The following is an 18,490-nucleotide window of genomic DNA, read 5'->3' as shown; positions in this document are numbered from 1 at the left end:
TCGAGCCTATGCATCGGGCGCCTCTTAAGTTCCTCTTGTGGAAACTGGCTTTCCTTGTGGCCATCAGCTCTGCCATCAGGGTAGGGGGAGATCCATGCTCAATCCTGCAAACAACCATATCTGACTTTACACGAATTGAGGGTGGTGCTGCGTATGCATCACTCTTTCATGCCGAAGATTCTGTCGGAATTCCACCTCAAAGAGTTTTTGGTGTTGCCTGGTTTTTTTTCCCCAAAACCTTCACCACTAGCTCAAAGGGCCTTGCAATTGCTGGGAGTTGCTTGCCCCTTAAAGTTCTATGTTACAAGCACAGAGTTTTCGGAAGAATTAACTATTCGTGAAATTTGGTCCTGTGAACCATGTGAAGGCCTTGTTCAAGGCTTCCATCTCCAGGATGCTTTCTTGCTGCATCATCCATTGTTATCGGTTGGGGAACCGACTGCTGCCTGGCTGCCCGGGAGCCCACTCCACCAGAGTGATTGCAGCAACGACGGTGTTACTGTCTGCTGTGCCCCTGATGGACATCTGCAGGTCGGCTATTTGGAGGTCCACGCACATCTTCACGAAGTTCTACTCCGTCAACCGGGATTCCATGGAGGAATCCAGAGTCGGCCAAGCAGGGCTACAAAACCTGTTTGCTTGAGGGGAGTCTGCTCCAGAGGTAAGATTTAATTACTTCTGTTGAGCTTTGCCACCTCCTGTGATTGTGTAATGTTGTACTTCTATGTATTTGTCATTAATGTGCATGTGAACCCATGCCAGACCACATGCTGGAGAAGGTTTCAGTTACTTACCTGTAACTATTGTTCTCCAGCATGGATCTGGTATGGAGTCACATGCGAGCCCTCCCTCCGACCCCTCTGAGGCTCTTCTTGGTCATTGCCACTTTATGTGCTTATGAAATCTGTAGATGGCTGCCAGAAGAGGAGCTTGGGGAGAGGCCTGTCACTGGATGGGGGCAGTATGACCCAGAGGCCAGTGATTGGTTTAAAGGTGAAATACATTATATAAGTGAAAGTGAAACTGTTTTTCTTTTACAAGAATTCCTAGCCTAACTGGGAATATTCATGAGCATAAGAATCCATGCTGGTGAACAATAGGTGCAGATAACTTGTAACTTGTTCCTTATTTATACATTGAAAATGCGCATTAAAGGAGAGGCCGACGAAGATGGTGGCCCGATGGAGAAGCTCCAAACAATGACGTGGGGCTGAGACTGCTGAGAACCGAATGCCAGCTTTGTCGCTTGAATGCGTCTTCCATACAGAGGCCAGAAGGCCAGCAACAAAGTCCTTGTACCGGTGTCGTTGGAACAAGTTCAGTAACTGGTGCAGGGAAAAGAATGTGGACCCATTCCTATGTAATACTCATATGGTACTCTTTCCTGTTGCACTAGGCCAATTTGGGGCTCCAAATTGGCACTATAAAGGGACACTTGGCAGCGCCTTCCATTTTCAAGCGCTCCTCAGAAGAGTTATCTTATTTTAAAATGCCCTTGGTTATTCAATTTGTGGAAGGGTTCACAAATGTGTACCCTCCAACACCCTTTCAGGTTCCCATCTGGGATTTAAATTTAGTTCTAAAATTTCTCACATATATCCCTTTTGAGCCATTACATTCTTGCCCGTTATGGCTTCTCACTTTGAAGGCAATTCTGCTAGTGGCAATTACATCAGCCCGCAGGGTGAATGAGTTGCAGGCGCTCTTGTAAGCCTTCTCACACCATTTTCCATAGGGACAAAGTTACTCTTGGGGCCAAACCTTCTTGTTTACCAGAAATAGTCTCGAACTTCCACCTGTCACAGAAAATGACTTTACCTTCTTTCTATCCTCCTCCTCCTCCTCCTCATGCAAGTAAGGAGGAAGGAAGGCTACACAGACTGGACCCGAAAAAGGGCTCTCAGTTTCTATATCTCCAAAAAGAGTCTCCAGATGGGCTAAGGGCCCCTTCAACTAGTGGCATGGCGACTTCAACGGCTTTTCAGAGGGGTGTTCCGGTGCAAGATATTTGTGCAGCGGCCACCTGGTCATCAATACACACCTTAGTGAAGCACTATTGCTTGGACTCAACATGCTCTCAAGGTGGCCTTTTTGAAAAAGCCGTCCTTCACACGGTTCATGATTAACATTTCTGGTGCTCCCTCCTCCGATTTCATACTGCTTTGGGAGCCTATCTAAGATGAGGAATATGTGGGAAGACACAATCCATTTGAAGAACAAGTTACTAACTAACGTTCTTTCGATTGGATGTTCCATCCACGTATTCCTCACCGACCCTCCCAGATTACCCTGCCGTACAGTTTACTCCAATTGCTCTCCAAATTCCTTAAGAGCTGGGGACCGATGAATGCCTGGTCATCTGATGCACTTCATCATATCGTAAAAACAGAACTGAAGCAAACTGGTGCGGCTCGAGCCCTTTATACTGCAGATGACGTTGATGCTCGACGGCAGCCCTCGAGGGACATAGACGCTGCGACCTCAAGCACAGCGCCCTCTGGTGAAAAAAACATTCCGAAGCAGCAAAGCTGGAAGATATGAATATCATACATGGGAGGAACATCCAATCAAAAGAACGTTACAGTTGGTAAGTAACGTGTTCTTTTGTATTGGGCCAAAACTATCCCACAACACATGGCTACCACTACACACAAAATAACACAAAAAGCTGCATTGGCGCCCCTAAGAGCACTCCTAACGGTCATGCTATGGGAAAATACAAATGCCTTAACAAAGGGAGATGTCTCCCCACATTGGTAACTGTAATCACATTTTTGAGAAGCCTCCCTAATTCCCTCCACTTTAGAGACCCCCAGCAACTTTGCTGGATTTTGAGGACTTGATTTCTTTAACCTAGAGAGAGTGAGACCTTTTTTTTCCCACCCTCGTATTTTAATGTGAATTCTGAGCTTTGTGTTGCTTTTGGTTATGGAGCCTGGCAAACACCATAGGCATCATCTTATACATTGTCACACAGCACCTTCAGTGCAATGGCACAGGGAAGACTTTCAGATTTCACAAAGGTTTAAATACCTTCTCTGGAATAAACTACTGTTTCCAAGAGCAGTAAAGTGAAAATGACTTTACTTGCATTGTAACTTTCTAGACCCAGCACGCCCTATCTTACAATAGGGTTCTAGAGGGGTTACCTAGTATCCCCTTTGTCTAGCTTCTCATGTAACATTTTTGTTACCTTTTCCTCACTGAATGGCTGGTGGCAGTTGTTTAATTTTAACTACTGTGGTGTGCATTTACTGCGGGCTGCATTCGTAGCTGCAGTAAAGCACCCAAGGTTGCCATTTTTGTCAAAATGGCTGCGGTCTTCTTTTTTCACATTTTCCTTTGTGGAAAGGTCCTTCTTGAGATTTACTCTGCGTGCCAAACCAGGTTTGGTCCCATTCGCTTGGCCTTTGGCGGGATTCACAAGTGAATCCCGCCTCTAGCTCCTTGGTGTCTGGGGTGGGCATGAAGTGCAGGAGGTGCCCGATACTCCCTGTACTTAGTCTCCTAGGATACCCAAATGCACTCTGGTATGATTGGCTGGCTGACTGTCCGACAAGGACAGCCACCCTGCTGGGTGACTGGCAGCTAAGCTGGATTGAATGGGAGAGAACTGAATAAATGTTGAGGCTTATGGCTTGGAAGGCAGAGTCGACCACTGGACGAAGGAACCAAAGAACTTGAAGAGGAGGCCTGCTGCAACTCCTGGACCGTTGGTTGGCCCGGTGAAGCCCTGCTGCTGTGCTGAAACTCAAAATTTGTATCGACAGAGAAGCCCCTGCAAGGATGACCTCTCCCCTTGAGTTGGTGGGACCAATCAACTCCAAAGTAAGCCATCTGGACATTCTCTCATAGCTAGTTGCTTTTCCAGAGTTGCTGCTGGAAACCGAATTGCCAGGTAGAGGAACAGCAGATTGTGTGCGTTGCTTTTAAGTTTGCCAAGAGGTCCAGGAAGTTCCTCCGGACTCGCAGGAAGCAGGACTGACCGAGCCTGAGCCACCTCAACAGAGTGCGGGACCCCAGAAGCAAGGAAAGTCTGTCTCGACAGCCAGGAACCGCGGTGTTGCTATTTGCGGTAGTCGCGAGGAGCTGAAACACTGAAGTACCACTTGTCGGAAATATTGCCGGTTGCGAGCGGTGACCGTCACATTGCAGTGCAGGAGTCACCAGCAGTCCTCACTCTTGTCCCCACGATTGAGGCCCAGGAACAGTGAGATCTGCAGAGCTGCTCAGGAACAGAAGTAATCTTCTGCACTTTTTCTTCAATACAAAGATACTGTAAAAGTCTGAGTAAACTTACCTCTTGTTGTAGAGTTGCTTGCATCTTCTAGTACTCCAGTCTAAACCGCTTGTGGCCCTACAATGATTCTTCTTTTCTTCAAAGACTTCTAAAACATTGTGCAAAGACTTTTCTTACTTGCAAAGAAGTGCTTCAGTCCATGCAAGATTTTTGCCCATTGACTTTGGCTTAACGTGTTATACTGAATGACTCTATTTGGGGACCCAAAGGTATTTGCCTGCTTAAGAATATTTGTGGTCTCTTGTTTGTTCTAATAACCTTTTCCTTTAACCAGCTTCTAAAAGTATTCTAAAAGCTACAGTAAGATATTAATGTCCCCAGCACCCTAGCTATTGAAATCACCTGAGGGTTTAGGTTGTCTGTGGGCCATCCCAAAAGGGCCTTTACTGATTTAGGAACTAAGAATGTACAGTTTTGAAGTGTATTTGTGCTACTTTTATATTGCTCCCTTCTGAAGAAGGCTTATTCTAACTGACTGATAAATTAATAATTGTTTATTCAAGAAACCTTGTGTGTACAAGTTTATTTGAATACTTGTCACTGTGAATCTGTTTAACTTCCCTACAACTCACATTGACCCCTCTTGAGATGAGCCAGGCTGCTCAACACTCTACCAAACTGTGTAGTACAGGCTTCAACCAAAGGTTGGGTTTCCTATTGCCTGTAGTGAGGGGTGTTGTAGTGCAACCAAAGGGTACTGCATACAATCTTGCCTAACGGTAACCCAGGAAGTGCCCCCAATAAAATGAATTTAGGAGGTGAAAGAGATCTAAATGTCCCACTCAAAGTCGAGGAAAAATTACCCACCTCCTGCATGTAGTGCTTGGGGGTTAAAGGAAGAGGCAAACATTTGCACGCATAAATCCTCATGAAACTGAAAGGATAAGGGGTTTTTTGAAGCCAATTTATAACACTCCGCAGCCTTGCTACATAGACTTGGATCCACTTGCTGGAGAGATAGAGGTCCAAGACCCTGCCTCTATGAGAATAGTGTATTAGTAAACCCTCCTGTGTACAAAGTTTGCCACACTTTAAGTTCGTTGATTCCAGAATTGTGGTTTTTATTCTGCACTCACAATTCCAGATCAATTCTCAACAAAATGCCCTATTTGGTACCACTTGTTTCGGCAATTTAACTGTGCCTTTCTCAAACCAGGGCTGTGTAATATCAACCACAAATTATACGACCGTAGCGACTATCCAATATGGTATATAAAACATAAATTAATATCTGTACCACTTATATTGACAGATCCAACATCATAGTGTATTACATTGATATGCATTATAACATGTGTTGGTGTAAGACAGAGAGGTGGGATGGGAAAAGGGGGAAGGATAATGTGGTAAAAGAAAAATCCATGAAAAAAACAAAAATAAAACAATGATTTTGTTAGCATTGAGTTATTAGTTTCATCTGTTTCAGTAGTCCCTATCACGCTTGAAATGATCAACTTGTTATTTACTACACCAAAAGTATATAAATGTGTATTTCTGAGGCTTGCGGAATCTGCTTAGATCACATGCTGTGCATAGGCCGACATCTAGTGGAAGCTGCGGAGTATTACAGTTTGTTTTTCGAAACTCGAAAATGGGTGTCGACACAGGCGTGCCAGTAATACTATCCCTAGTGTGACGTCCACTGTACCCAAGATCCCTCACGCGTCTAGGATCCTCAGATTGTTTTTTTCCGCCATACTGGTCGGAAGCATCTTGCAGAGTCCCCTGGCCTTAGCCATACTTTTGCTAATTATTGAAGTTAAAAATTATTTATTGACATCCTTCCCCACCCCAACGTCGACCCTCGACACTCGACGACGGCTGGAGAAGACATTGACCGTCGGCTGCTGCACGACGGATCTGGGCCTCGGAAGGCCCCTGGCCTCGGCCCGGGCCTAGTAGGCCGCTGGCCTCGGCCCGGGCCTAGTAGGCCGCTGGCCTCGGCCCTGCAAGTAGGGAGAGTGGGGGGTGGTACATACTCTTCACGCTTGGTATATAGGTACACCTTATATATTTCCTACACTTACCAGCCCGCTGCCTCAAGGTGCGTATGGAGGGTACCCCTTTCCAATTCTGCCCCAAGTGCAACCGCAAATACCCTTGGGTCGACAGGCACGCCACGTGCAATCTCTGCTTGCCGAGGGACCACCCCGAAGCGAACTGCAGAGCGTGTAGTAGGTTTAAGCCTAAGACGCTTAAGGACCGTTCGACAAAGCGTTGGGCCCACCACGCCAGGCAGGCGGCCATGGCAGCGGAGGGCACCTTCAGCGATGGCAGCGACGCTGTACTTTCGGACGACGAGGGCATTACGGCGTCGAAAGACTGCCGAGCGCAGGTCCCCGACCTCGGAAGGTTGTCCGGCAGGGCGGCTATGGGGAAGACCCCCGGCGACGCAAGCGCTACATACCCTACACACACAAAGCACACTAAGTCCAACCGAACCTCGACGACGTCGACTTCTTGGAAAGAGGCACAGATAGAACGGTCCGATTCGGTGTCCTCTGGGCGCTCTCGATCGAGATCGCCTCAAGACGCAAGGCAATCATCCACTCTTGCCAAGAGTGCCTCGCTCCCTAGATTAACGGAAGTTCGATTGTCGGAAGACGACTTCCACCCCCAGGCCGCGCTCCAGGAGACCGAGGCCGCAGTTAACACCAGCGAGGCCCCACGCTCGAAACACACAGATACCTCTCCCGACCCTCGACGCCAGGCGTCGAAAGTCTCTGGGGCCTCCAAGGGGCAGGGAAAACATTTTTCCACGCACGGGGAGGGGGGGAAACAGCGGAAAGCACAGCCTTCCACTCCTACGCAGACAGACAAACACAAATCTACTGGGACATCAACATCCAGCAAGGGTACCCTTGTTAAGTCCTCTAAGTTGCCTACTAAAGTCATACCCTGTTCCAAAGAATGGTCCAGTGAAGACATAGACAGATTCATGTCAAGGATGTCTTCCTTAGCTGATTTTTATGACAAAAACCCAGAACATTTCCTTTCGTATGACCCTCAAGGCGCCACACCCTCAGGCTCCTCTGATCCTATCCCCCTAAGTAAAAAGGCCCGGTTCGAAAGACCTGAACACTTAGAGGTGCAGCATTATTCTACTCCACACCCCAGATACCAAGGACAGCCTTTCCCTGAAAGGGACCAGGAGTTTGAAATTATGGAGGAACAAACCGGGACTGAATACTATGCGGATGATGAGGACCTGGAGGAGGTAGAAGATGAGCAGGAAATTTACAGAGTAGATTCCCCGGTAGAGAGCGAAGCCCCAGTTACCGACTCGCCAGTTGATAACCAGCCCCTCCTTAATGAAGTTCTCGCTCGCGCAGCAGAACATTTTCACATCGACACCCACGGTGTACAGGAGGAAAGGGACTTCGCAGAAGAGTTGGTGGGAGAGAGGAGGCCAGTCGCTCAGACCATCCCTAACCTTAAATCCATCCAAGGTAGAATAGATCCATCCCTGGTGAATCCTAACCTCACCAGAGCCGTCAACCCCAGAGTTGAAAAACTTTTTCGGGCAGCCCAGTCTGACCCTCTTTATATAAGAGGACATCTTAAACCCAGACTCCCTAGTGGTTACCAACACTCGGAAGAGGGCTGGGACACCCTTATCGTCGTCAGAAGCTCCTCCCGACAAGGAGAGCAAAAAACTGTACGGGTTTGGCAGGAAGGTAGCCTCAACGTCCGCCTACCAAGCAAGGATTGCAAACTCCACCACCCTGTTGGCAAGTTACAACTGCCATCAATGGGAAGAGGTCGCGGCGCTCATAGCCTCTGCTCCTGAACCGTTAAAGGGCCACATGGCTTGGATCTCGGCAGAAGGGAGAGCCGTGTCTGGTTGCATATTAAAAGCAACTTTCTACGCCGCGGACAACGCAGGAAGATTGATAGCAGAAGGTACTGTTATCAAGAGACATGCGTGGTTACGGCAGTCGGGGTTCAAAACAGAAACCCAGGCTTCATTAATAGTCAAGCCGGTGGAACCCGATCTATTGTTTGGGAAAGCGGTCGAAGAAGCACTTAAAAATGCCAAGGACGAATACGAGACTCTCAAATCCCTTGGCCAGCTTACCAACAAAACCCCCTAACCAGAGGGGGAACAGTAATTTTCGTCGCCCACGCGGCCAAAATCCACAAAGAGGCAACTATACCCAAGGACAGGGTACACAATGGAACAACAACCAGCAGTCTACCCAAAGTTACGGCAGGGGTAACAAGAGAGGTCGTGGAAGAGGCAGAGGCAGCCCCAACAAGGGAGGTGGCACGCCTCCACCAAAGCAGTGACGCTCAGTTCAGGGTCCCTTCTCACGCAACCCCAGTAGGGGGACGCATTTCCAACTTCACCCAGGCTTGGGAAGGGATCACCTCAGACAGATGGGTGCTGTCAACAGTGTCCACAGGATATTGTATAGAATTACTGCAACGTCCCCGGAACCACCCTCCACGACAAAGAATACACTCCTTAGAACATCAAAAGATCCTTCTCGAGGAGATCGCCATTCTGCTAGAAAAGGACGCGATAGAACTCGTCCCAGGACACCAGGTAAACAAGGGTATCTATTCAACTTACTTCCTTGTGCCAAAGAAAGATTTGACAATGCGCCCAGTATTGGACTTACGGCCTGCCAACAAGTATGTCAAGCCCCAAAAATTCCGTATGACCACGCTACAAGAGGTAATCCCCCTCCTAAAAAGGGGATTATATGGCAACCTTGGATATGAAAGATGCTTATTTTCATATTTCCATGCTCCCAGCGCACAGAAAATACTTGCGCTTCAAGGTGGACAGTCGCCACTACCAATTCAAGGTACTGCCCTTCGGGATAGCTTCAGCACCAAGGGTATTCACCAAGGTACTGGCGGTGGCGGCTGCACACCTACGCAGGGAGGCAATCCCAGTGTACCCTTATCTGGACGACTGGCTCATAACGGGGGAAACCCCAGGAATTTGCAGGTCAAACATTCAGAGGACTATCGACCTCCTCCACGAATTAGGCTTCTCTATCAACGAGAAGAAGTCAAGTCTGGTGCCAAGCACCTCAAAACAGTTCCTAGGAGCAATCCTAGATACTCAGAAAGGGTTGACCTTCCCTTCGGAAGAGAGAATTCGGAATATACTACTGCAAATCCCACATTATCAGTCAGGTCAACAAATAACGGTACGCAAAGCAATGCGGTTACTGGGCATGATGGCGTCATGCATTTACCTGGTCCCCCACGCGCGTCTGCGCATGCGTCCCATGCAGGAATGGTTGGCGAAACAGTGGTCTCAGGCAAGTGGTCAGTGGGACGATCTAGTGGTCGTTTCGCCAACACTCGTACAGAGCTTACACTGGTGGACAAGAGAGAATCTCGCAAGGGGAAAACCCTTTTACGATCCTGAAGTACAGGCAGTGGTGACTACAGATGCATGCCTGACTGGGTGGGGAGCTCACCATCTCCACCACACAGCTCAGGGTCTCTGGTCTCACTCAGTAGCCAAGAACCACATCAACCTGCTAGAGCTTCTGGCAGTATTCCGAGCGCTTCGGGCGTTCGAGCCCCATCTGCTAAACTTGTCGGTGCAGATCCAGACGGACAGCACGACAGCCATGTTCTATCTGAACAAACAAGGAGGGACTTGTTCGCCAAATCTGTCCAAGCTTGCCCAGAAAATCTGGATATGGGCACTCAGGCGGAACATCTTCCTGTCATCACATGTTCCAGGGGAGCTCAATTCCCTAGCGGATGCCCTAAGCAGAGACTCCCTCCCAGAAGAACACGAATGGGTCCTTCACAGAGATATCGTAGAAGATCTCTTCTCTTAGTGGGGTTTCCCCACTATAGACCTATTCGCCACAAGCGAAAACAAACAATGCCCAAGATTTGCATCCAGGTTCCCCCAGCCAGACTCCCAAGGGAACGCCCTGTGGATGAACTGGTCAGGGATGTTTGCGTACGCTTTTCCACCAACTCCTCATCAGGAAGGTGGTGTACAAGATGAACAAGGAATCGATGATGCTCATCCTAGTTGCTCCCATGTGGGCGAGACAACCATGGTTTCCACACCTACGCAGGATGGCGGTGTGCGAACCCATCAAACTCCCAGCCTGGTACAATCTACTGTCCCAGCAGCAAGGTCAAACAGTGCACCAGGAACCCAACTCAATGAACCTGACAGCATGGCTCCTGAGGTCATAGAATTTGGGCATCTCAAATTACCACAGAGGTGTATGGACATCCTAAAAGAATCCAGGAAACCAAACACAAGGCACTGTTACTTTGACAAGTGGAAGAGATTTGTTATTTGGTGCCAGAATAAACAAATCAACCCAGTTAATTGCACTCCTTCCAACGTTGTAACATACATGCTCCACCTGCTGGACGCAGGTTTGGTTTTTAACTCTCTGAAGGTACACCTGGCAGCCCTCTCGGCTTACACCACATCCCATAACAAAGTATCGTGGTGGAAAGTACCAGTAGTTAAAGCCTTCATGGAAGGAGTAAAGAGACTTCACCCTCCTATTTCGAACCCACCGCCAGGATGGGACCTCAATGTGGTGCTAGCTAAGCTCATGGGCCCCCCTTTCGAACCCATACATAAAAGTAGTCTCAAACACCTGACTTATAAAACGGCCTTCTTACGAGCCATTACCTCCTATAAGAAGGGTCAGTGAAATTCAGGCTCTGTCAGTGCAGGATCCTTTCTTTACTATCCACAAAGACAAACTGGTTTTATGCACACACCTTAGGTTCTCACCTAAATTTATATCTAAGTTCCATGTAAACCAGTCCATCGAGCTTCCGGCTTTCTTCCAGAACCCGCAAAGCTCAGCTGAGGTGAAACTACACACCCTTGATGTGCGTAGGGCGGTCCTCTACTATGTAAATAAAACCAGACCGCTAAGGAAAACAGATCAACTGTTTGTCTCCTTAGCTACAGGCAGAGAGGGGGATCGCGTCTCTAAAGGCGCGATCTCGAAGTGGATTATCAACTGTATACAGCTGTGTTACTCTCTTTCTGAAAAAACTCTGCCTTTTACGCCAAGGGCCCATTCTAATAGAGGCATTGGGGCCACTCTGGCTTTCATTGCAAATGTTCCCCTCGACACCATTTGCAAAGCAGCTACTTGGAGCTCTATTCACACTTTTACTCAGCATTACTGCATTGACACTCATTCCAAGACAGATACACAAGTGGGACAAGCGGTTCTAAGACACCTGTTTGCTCATGACCCTTCTCACATCCACCTCCTTCTTCTGGTACTGCTCGCTAATCTATGCACAGCATGTGATCTAAGCAGATTCCACAAGCCTCAGAAGGGATGCATTACTCCCCGTAATCGTATTTCTGATGCTTGTATCTGCTTAGATTCACATGCGACCCACCCTTCCTCCCCTCCGAGAGAAGGCGCATGATTGCTTGTAGTCTTACCTTTCTGTCTATCTGCTTGGATTATCTGTACTCACGCTATTCCTCATGCTTCCTCATGTCAGAAAAAATACAATCTGAGGATCCTAGACGCGTGAGGGATCTTGGGTACAGTGGACGTCACACTAGGGATAGTATTACTGGCACGCCTGTGTCGACGCCCATTTTCGAGTTTCGAAAAACAAACTGTAATACTCCGCAGCTTCCACTAGATGTCGGCCTATGCACAGCATGTGAATCTAAGCAGATACAAGCATCAGAAATACGATTACGGTGAGTAATGTATCCCATATACTTGCAAAGAACTGCATTTCCTCCATTTCAAAACACTAATTTGTAACTTTTGCAATACATAATTGATTAATTTGACCTGTATTTTAACTTTGCCTTGGCTGATTACCTTCGGTCTGTTGCACTAGTATTAACCGGGTTAAATCCCTGGACGGAACATACATTTTAGATTAAATGCTAACACTCTTCAAAATTGTATTTTATTTACAAATTCACATGTTTACTGTGAGTACTTGTTTGTACACTCGGGCCGATGAAAAAAGAAAAATTATTATATTATGGCTGCATGCCGTCTGCAGTTCATTACCAAATTGTATGCTTAAAACCCTGTGTGTATTTCAAACTCTGGAAAATGCCACGGTTTGAACGTCTGTGGCAAGAAAGATGGAAATTTAAACAAACACGTACTTAGGATTTTCCGTAATAGATGCATGCGTAAGGGATATCTGAAAAGTGCTGGCTAACATGCCTCGTTAAGCGAGAAACTTGCTGAACATTGTGAGTGCTTATGAGGCTCGTAAATATATATTTTAGTTAATGGCTCTTAGGATGCCACAGTTTTGAAATCCTCATGAATACTGGGTTGGCAGCTTTTTATGAGGGCAATAAATGGGCATCTGGGTGCAAATTCATCATGTGTGTTCTTACAGGGGTAATACTTTAACTATTGTTTGTTTATACTGTATGCGTACCATATCCTTCCATAGGAAGGCTTTGGTTCAATTTGTAGCACCTGTATATCATGTACATAGGTACTGGTTTATATTTGTTTTTACTCACTTGCACTCAAGTGAAAGACATGGTGCTCTATTAATGATTATGCATTATAACTAACTCTTCACCTTCTCATAAAAATTATTTACTGCTGAGTAGGAGTTGCAGATAGTACCTTATTTGCAAATCAAATGGCACTTTGTTAGTTGAAGTCCAAACTAAACAAGAATGACTAATCCCAACATGAAGCTAATATTCATGTCTTATAATGACATTGCTGAGTCGATTACTTTTCTATGCAGCCATCTAGTGGTCTGTTTGATGTTTATCTGTTGTGCATTCGATGTACTGTGATATATTCAACAATTAATGTTTGTTTGCCATTTTAACAGGAGGATTCAAGGTGGAAGAGCTTGAAAGGATAATACAGAAAATAAAGTGTCTTAAAGATTATGTTGATGAGGAAAACAGGGAGCCACTTGTCGGTAAGTTTATTTCTGCCACCTAACGTTCACTGCACTTGGGTATATTGAAATCAAATGTACCAATACATATGGCCATATTCTCTGGGGCATCCAGGTGAGGCGACCCGTTGCCTGCATATTTCCAGTTCAGGAGTTGGTTTCACAGCCCTTTCCTTGACTGCGTCTTCCGGACCTGGCTCTGATGCCCTTTTAGGTTTTTAAGACCTCTGGTGTAGGATTCTGCGATGCAAACCTTATTGGACCTGCAATGTTTGTACAATGTTTAACAAATTCTCCATTTTGCTGTGGTTGAGCGGTAAGCCTTATACCAAGGCAATAATGAGCTAGGCGAAAACAAATCGAACTATTTTACTTATTGTCTTGCATCTATCTCTGGGTTATCAGGCTGCATCTTATTTGTGGTTCTGACTTGTTGCGTTCACATATAGGCACCGTACATTGTGTTGTGCCCTGCTGTGTTTTGCTTCTGGTTGTTCTTGAGATGGCTCACTGAGTTGTTTCATTTTGTTTGCCATTTTACATAGCTGGACATCCGTTTGATAGTGCATGGCCACATACTGTGCTACGCATTGTTCGTAACCAGATATCAAAATAACCGCAGTCTTTTGCATACCATCTCACATCTTAATATCCCTTGGTGGACCGTTTTTCTCACTCCTAGTAAGGATTAAGAAAATGCACTGAATTTTCCTTGCTCTACATGTTTACCTTCCATCTAGCTATCCTTGCTTTAGAGCTATACTGACTCTTGTACCTCCATCTAGACATTAGCAGAAAAATTGTCTTGATTCGACTTGCATCTGGGTATCCCTAAGAAAGGACTTTAGTTTTCATTCGTATGTGTTAGGAAAGTTTCTTTTACACAACGTTTCCTCCATAGTCTATTGGCCGCCAAACTTTCTGCTTTTGTTTTGACTTTGTCCTGACTTTTTGCAGATTCTCTTCACTGGCCTTTTGCTCCTTTGTTGTGGGGAAACTGATCAGTCCTTCAGACAGTCAGTACTGGGAAACTGTTTCTGTTTTGTCTTTTGACATGTTACATGTTTGGGTACCTTTTTTTATATTGCACAATGCAACTTCCTATACAGTGCAATGGCAATACTTTTGTATCACCCTAAACTTATACCAACAGGATTTTTGGTTACTTCAAAATATGCCTAAAGACAGCTGGTGGCAGCAGTTACATTTGGCTCATTCGTGTTTACCACATATGGCTACTTTGGAATGGATTGTGTCCTCTAACGTATTCCACATCTTTGACATGTAATGTCCACAGCTGTGCACTTCGGAAACTTTTTCGTTAGAGGGTGTCCTGCGTCAATGGCGCCGGGTCAATCTCTCTCGAAAGCCTCCGTCGAGGCGATGTCACCAGATGTTAACATCAGTTCCGTTTTTTCAGCGAACGTGTTAACTTTGTGAGACTCGGCGCGCCTCATGTGTTCATGGTTAAAATGTCTTTCTCTTCGACCCCTCTGACTCTGCGGTCTGGTTAAGTCGAAAATGTCGCTCACCGACTGCACCGCATTTGTTTGTGGTGCCTGAGCGAGTCGCACGACACCGACGAGTGCTCGAAATGCCAGTCGCTGACTGCCAAGGCCGTGCGGAAGGGGAAGCTCCGGGTAGGTAGGGGCTCTAAGCCTGTTAAGTCCCGAACTTCCAATTCCAAGGGGGCTCCCACCGACTACTTGAGGGGCGACTCTCCGCATCGGAAGGAGTCCCGAAGTGGTTCCCGCCACTAGTCTTCCTCGTGCCGGCCCTCTAGGAAGCGCTGTCACCGGTCGCCTTCCCTGTCCTCGGAGGAGGGTGCCTCGCGGAAGGTTACGTGCCCGACAAAGTCCTCGACTCGGGAGGAATGGGCGACGTTTAAAGAATCTGTTGGCGATTTTTCAATCGCAGCGCACAGGTCCGGTCGCGCCTTCTGTCGAAGCCTGCCAGGATCGGTCTCGTACCGTGGCTCGCACGCCTTCGGTCTCGGGTCCACGTCACGACTCATCGGGGGCCTTGGAGGTCCCGTACGGTCAAAGATTCGAAAAGTCGCAAGAGACGTGTCTCTAGGTCTCGTTCCTCGTCCCCAACGAGACCGCAGCTACCTATTGAGGGCTTGATGCCGTGTCGAGTCGGTCGGCGCCGTGCCCGTCCAAATCTGATTTCGATGCCCTGCCATCCTACCAGCGCATGGCACCGTCAATGCCATAGCCTTTGGCGCTCACCGCATAGAGGTTGTCAACGCTCTTTGCGTCGAAGGCTTCGGCGCTATCGACGCCTTCAGGGATTTTTTTCTCTGAATTTGCCTTTGGAGTTGCCGGATCTCGTGGATCCTGCTAGGAAAGACATTTATGAAGAGGAAGAAAGGTCTGAGGTTGAGGACCCTGGTGACCTTGATGAGGCTCCACTTTTTTCTGGAGACAGTCGGTTGGAGGAGTTGCTGCAGACCCTCCATGATGCCAGTGGGTTGGACACTTCTCCGGAAGTGGAATTCGGTAGGCCTGTGCCTTGGGGCTCATGCAGAGTATTCATTACTGGAGGCTCATGGTCAGGGTCTCGGAGTATCTGGGCTGGTCCAGTTCTCATGAAGACTTTGTGCAGGATGATCTGATGGACATTTTAGATCAAGGTCCGTCCTCTGACCCTGTTTTGCCATTTCATCTTATCTTGCAGAAAAGGGTGGCAGCTGCTTGGCAGTCCCCGGAATCTCTTCCGGCTGTTAATAAGTCTTTGCCCAAGAAATGCCGCCTTTCCATTAGCGACCCCAGTGATTTATCTATTCACCCCAGTCGCGAGAGTTTGGTGATTCAGGTGGCTACGGCCACCTCAAGGCAGGCAGCATACCCTACCATCCCTCTGGATAGGGACGACAAGCGCTTCGACGGTTGGGCACGGAAGGTATTTTCTGCTGTGAGCATGGCCTTGAAATCGGCCAACTCCACGTGTGTCTTCGCAAGGTTTTCACACACTCTGTTCCTTGCTCTCGTGCAGGACGGCAAGGATGTAATGTGCAAATCCCTTCAGTCGGGTTTGGATACGGCCGACAGTGTTAGCCGGTCCATGGCTGCAAGCACCGTTATACGCAGATTTGCGTGGTTGCGAAAGTCGGAGTTTGCTCCGGATGTGCAGGCCCGTCTTCTGAACATGCCCTTTGATTGGCGCACATTTATTTGGCAGCTAGGCTGACGAGAGTTGAGGTTTCAAACCTCTAAAGCTGCAGCGAAATCTTGAAGCGCCGCAGTACGTCAACCTCCGCCATTTCGTCCTACGGGACAGCAGTGGAGGTTATTTTCGTTACTACTCCTCTTTTGGTAGAATGAGAGGGGCCGCCAGTCAAAGAGGCCAGCGAAAAAGTACCCGTGGTGGTCTGGGAAATCGTGGTGCCAAAGACGCTCAGGCAGCTGCCTCTTTGCCTTCAGGCACTGCTGAAGCTGCTTCCAAACATTCATGAGTCCATGTCCCATGGTTCGCCAGTTGGGGGCAGACAGTCTCAGCATCTCGAAGAGTGGCGAGCCATTACTTCAGATTCGTGTCTTCCGGATACCATATCCCACGGCTACTGCCTTCCCTTCCTTCAGCGGCCTCACAACAATCCACCGAGGAAACTCTTTGAAGCTTCTGGATCTGCTCCTTGCGCAGGAAATCTTGCCCCTGCTGGAGAGGGGCGCTATGGAACTGGTGCCTGCAGCAAAGGGCAACAAGGGATGGTATTCCCCCTTATTTTTTGATCCCAAAGAAAGACTGGGGCTTGAGACCCATCATGGACTTGCATTGGTTGAACAAACTTCTCCGGAAGGACAAGTTCAAGATGGTCACTCTTAAGTCATCCAGTCCCTTCACCTTCAGGATTGGTTGGTGTTTCTGGTCCTCAAGGATGCTTACTTTCATGTGCCGATCCATCCTGTGCACAGACCTGAGGTTTGCGGCTGGCGACTCGCACTTTCAGTTTTGGGTCCTGCCGTTCGGATTGACCTCTGCCCCGAGGGTCTTCACCAAGCTAATGGTGGTGGTGGCAACGTACCTCAGGTGATGGGGGGGAGGGGGTATTCAAGCCTACCCCTACATGGATGTCCCAAGCAAGCTTTGGATCATCTGTGTCTCACCTGCCGCACCCTCCACAAGCTAGGCTTCTCCCTGAATTTCAAGAAGTTGCACCTGACACCGTCCCAACAGCTCCAGTACATCGGCTGTGTTGGACACGTCCTTGGGTACGTGTTCGCCTCCCAAGGTAAGGGCTCATCACATTGTGCAGATGGTGGACAAGTTTCAACATGCCCAGGGTCTCCTGGCTTTCGAATTCTTAAGGTTGTTAGGCCTCATGATATCCTGCATTTTTCTGGTGCCAGAGGCCAGGCTGCGGATGAGATCCCTGCAGTGGGTCCTCAAGATGCAGTGGTCACAGTTCTCCGGCAAGATGTCGGATCCCCTTGAGATTCCACTCTGTCTCCCAGGATCTTCTGTGGTGGGCCAACGAAGGTAACCTGATGAGGGGGGAACAGTTTTGGCAACTGAGGCCGGAGGTGACTTTAGTGACGGATGCTTCCCTCACAGGATGGGGAGCTCATGCCAACGATTTGATAGCCTCGGTCGTTGGTCTCCGTCGGAGTCCAAACTCCACATCAATCTGTTAGAGCTGAGGGCCATCAGGCTAGCTCTAAAGGCTTTTCTGCCTTCTGTATGGGGGAAGTGTCCGGATCAGGACGGACAACACAGTGGCCATACGTTACCTCAACAAAGAAGGGGGAGTAGGGGTTACTCCCGTTGTGCAGAGAGGCAATGCAGCTCTGCTTCTGGGCCATCCAGCAGGAAATTACGGTCTTGGCAGTTCATATGGCCGGAGACGAAAATGTGGCGGCCTATTCTCTGAGCAGGAAGAGCAGTCTCTCACTAGCTCAGGAATACGTTGGAGAACAGAATCCATTCGAAGGACAAGTTACTTACCAAACTTAACTTTCTTCCGACTGGATGTTCCTCCAACGTATTCCACATCGCCCACCCAGCCTGCCACTCTGGAGAATTTCCTATGCGATTGCAGCTTCCATTTCCGCAAGGCTAAGTGCAGTCAACCAAGCATGAGAAACGTTCTGAGGGGGAAAAAAAACATAAAATGAGGCTACGGGGGCCGTGCGTCCTATTTATAACATCTGGTGACGTCGCCCTCGACTGAATCCTTCGAGGGAGATTGACCCGACGCAGGACACCCTCTGCCAAAAGATTCAAAAGTGCACAGCTGTGGTCATTACATGTCAAAGATGTGGAGTACGTTGGAGGAACATCCAGTCGAAAGAATGTTACCAG

General features: G+C 48.0%; 1 protein-coding gene across 2 annotated transcripts in view; it reads left to right on the top strand.

Annotated features, from left to right (window-relative positions):
- LOC138497172 (uncharacterized) overlaps positions 1-18,490 on the top strand; it is a 1,228,614-nt gene that overhangs the window by 274,084 nt on the left and 936,040 nt on the right. For both annotated transcript variants that reach the window (XM_069620463.1, XM_069620462.1), the window contains exon 5: positions 13,115-13,207. In XM_069620463.1, the coding sequence (XP_069476564.1) occupies positions 13,115-13,207 (93 nt within the window). The remainder of the gene's footprint in view (positions 1-13,114; positions 13,208-18,490) is intronic.

The sequence above is a fragment of the Ambystoma mexicanum genome, chromosome 5q (genome assembly GCF_040938575.1).
Source record: "Ambystoma mexicanum isolate Mex_15411 chromosome 5q, UKY_AmexF1_1, whole genome shotgun sequence".
Lineage (NCBI taxonomy): Eukaryota > Metazoa > Chordata > Amphibia > Caudata > Ambystomatidae > Ambystoma > Ambystoma mexicanum.
Note: the sequence above shows the minus strand (reverse complement) of the source record. Positions and strands in the feature narration are given on the sequence as shown.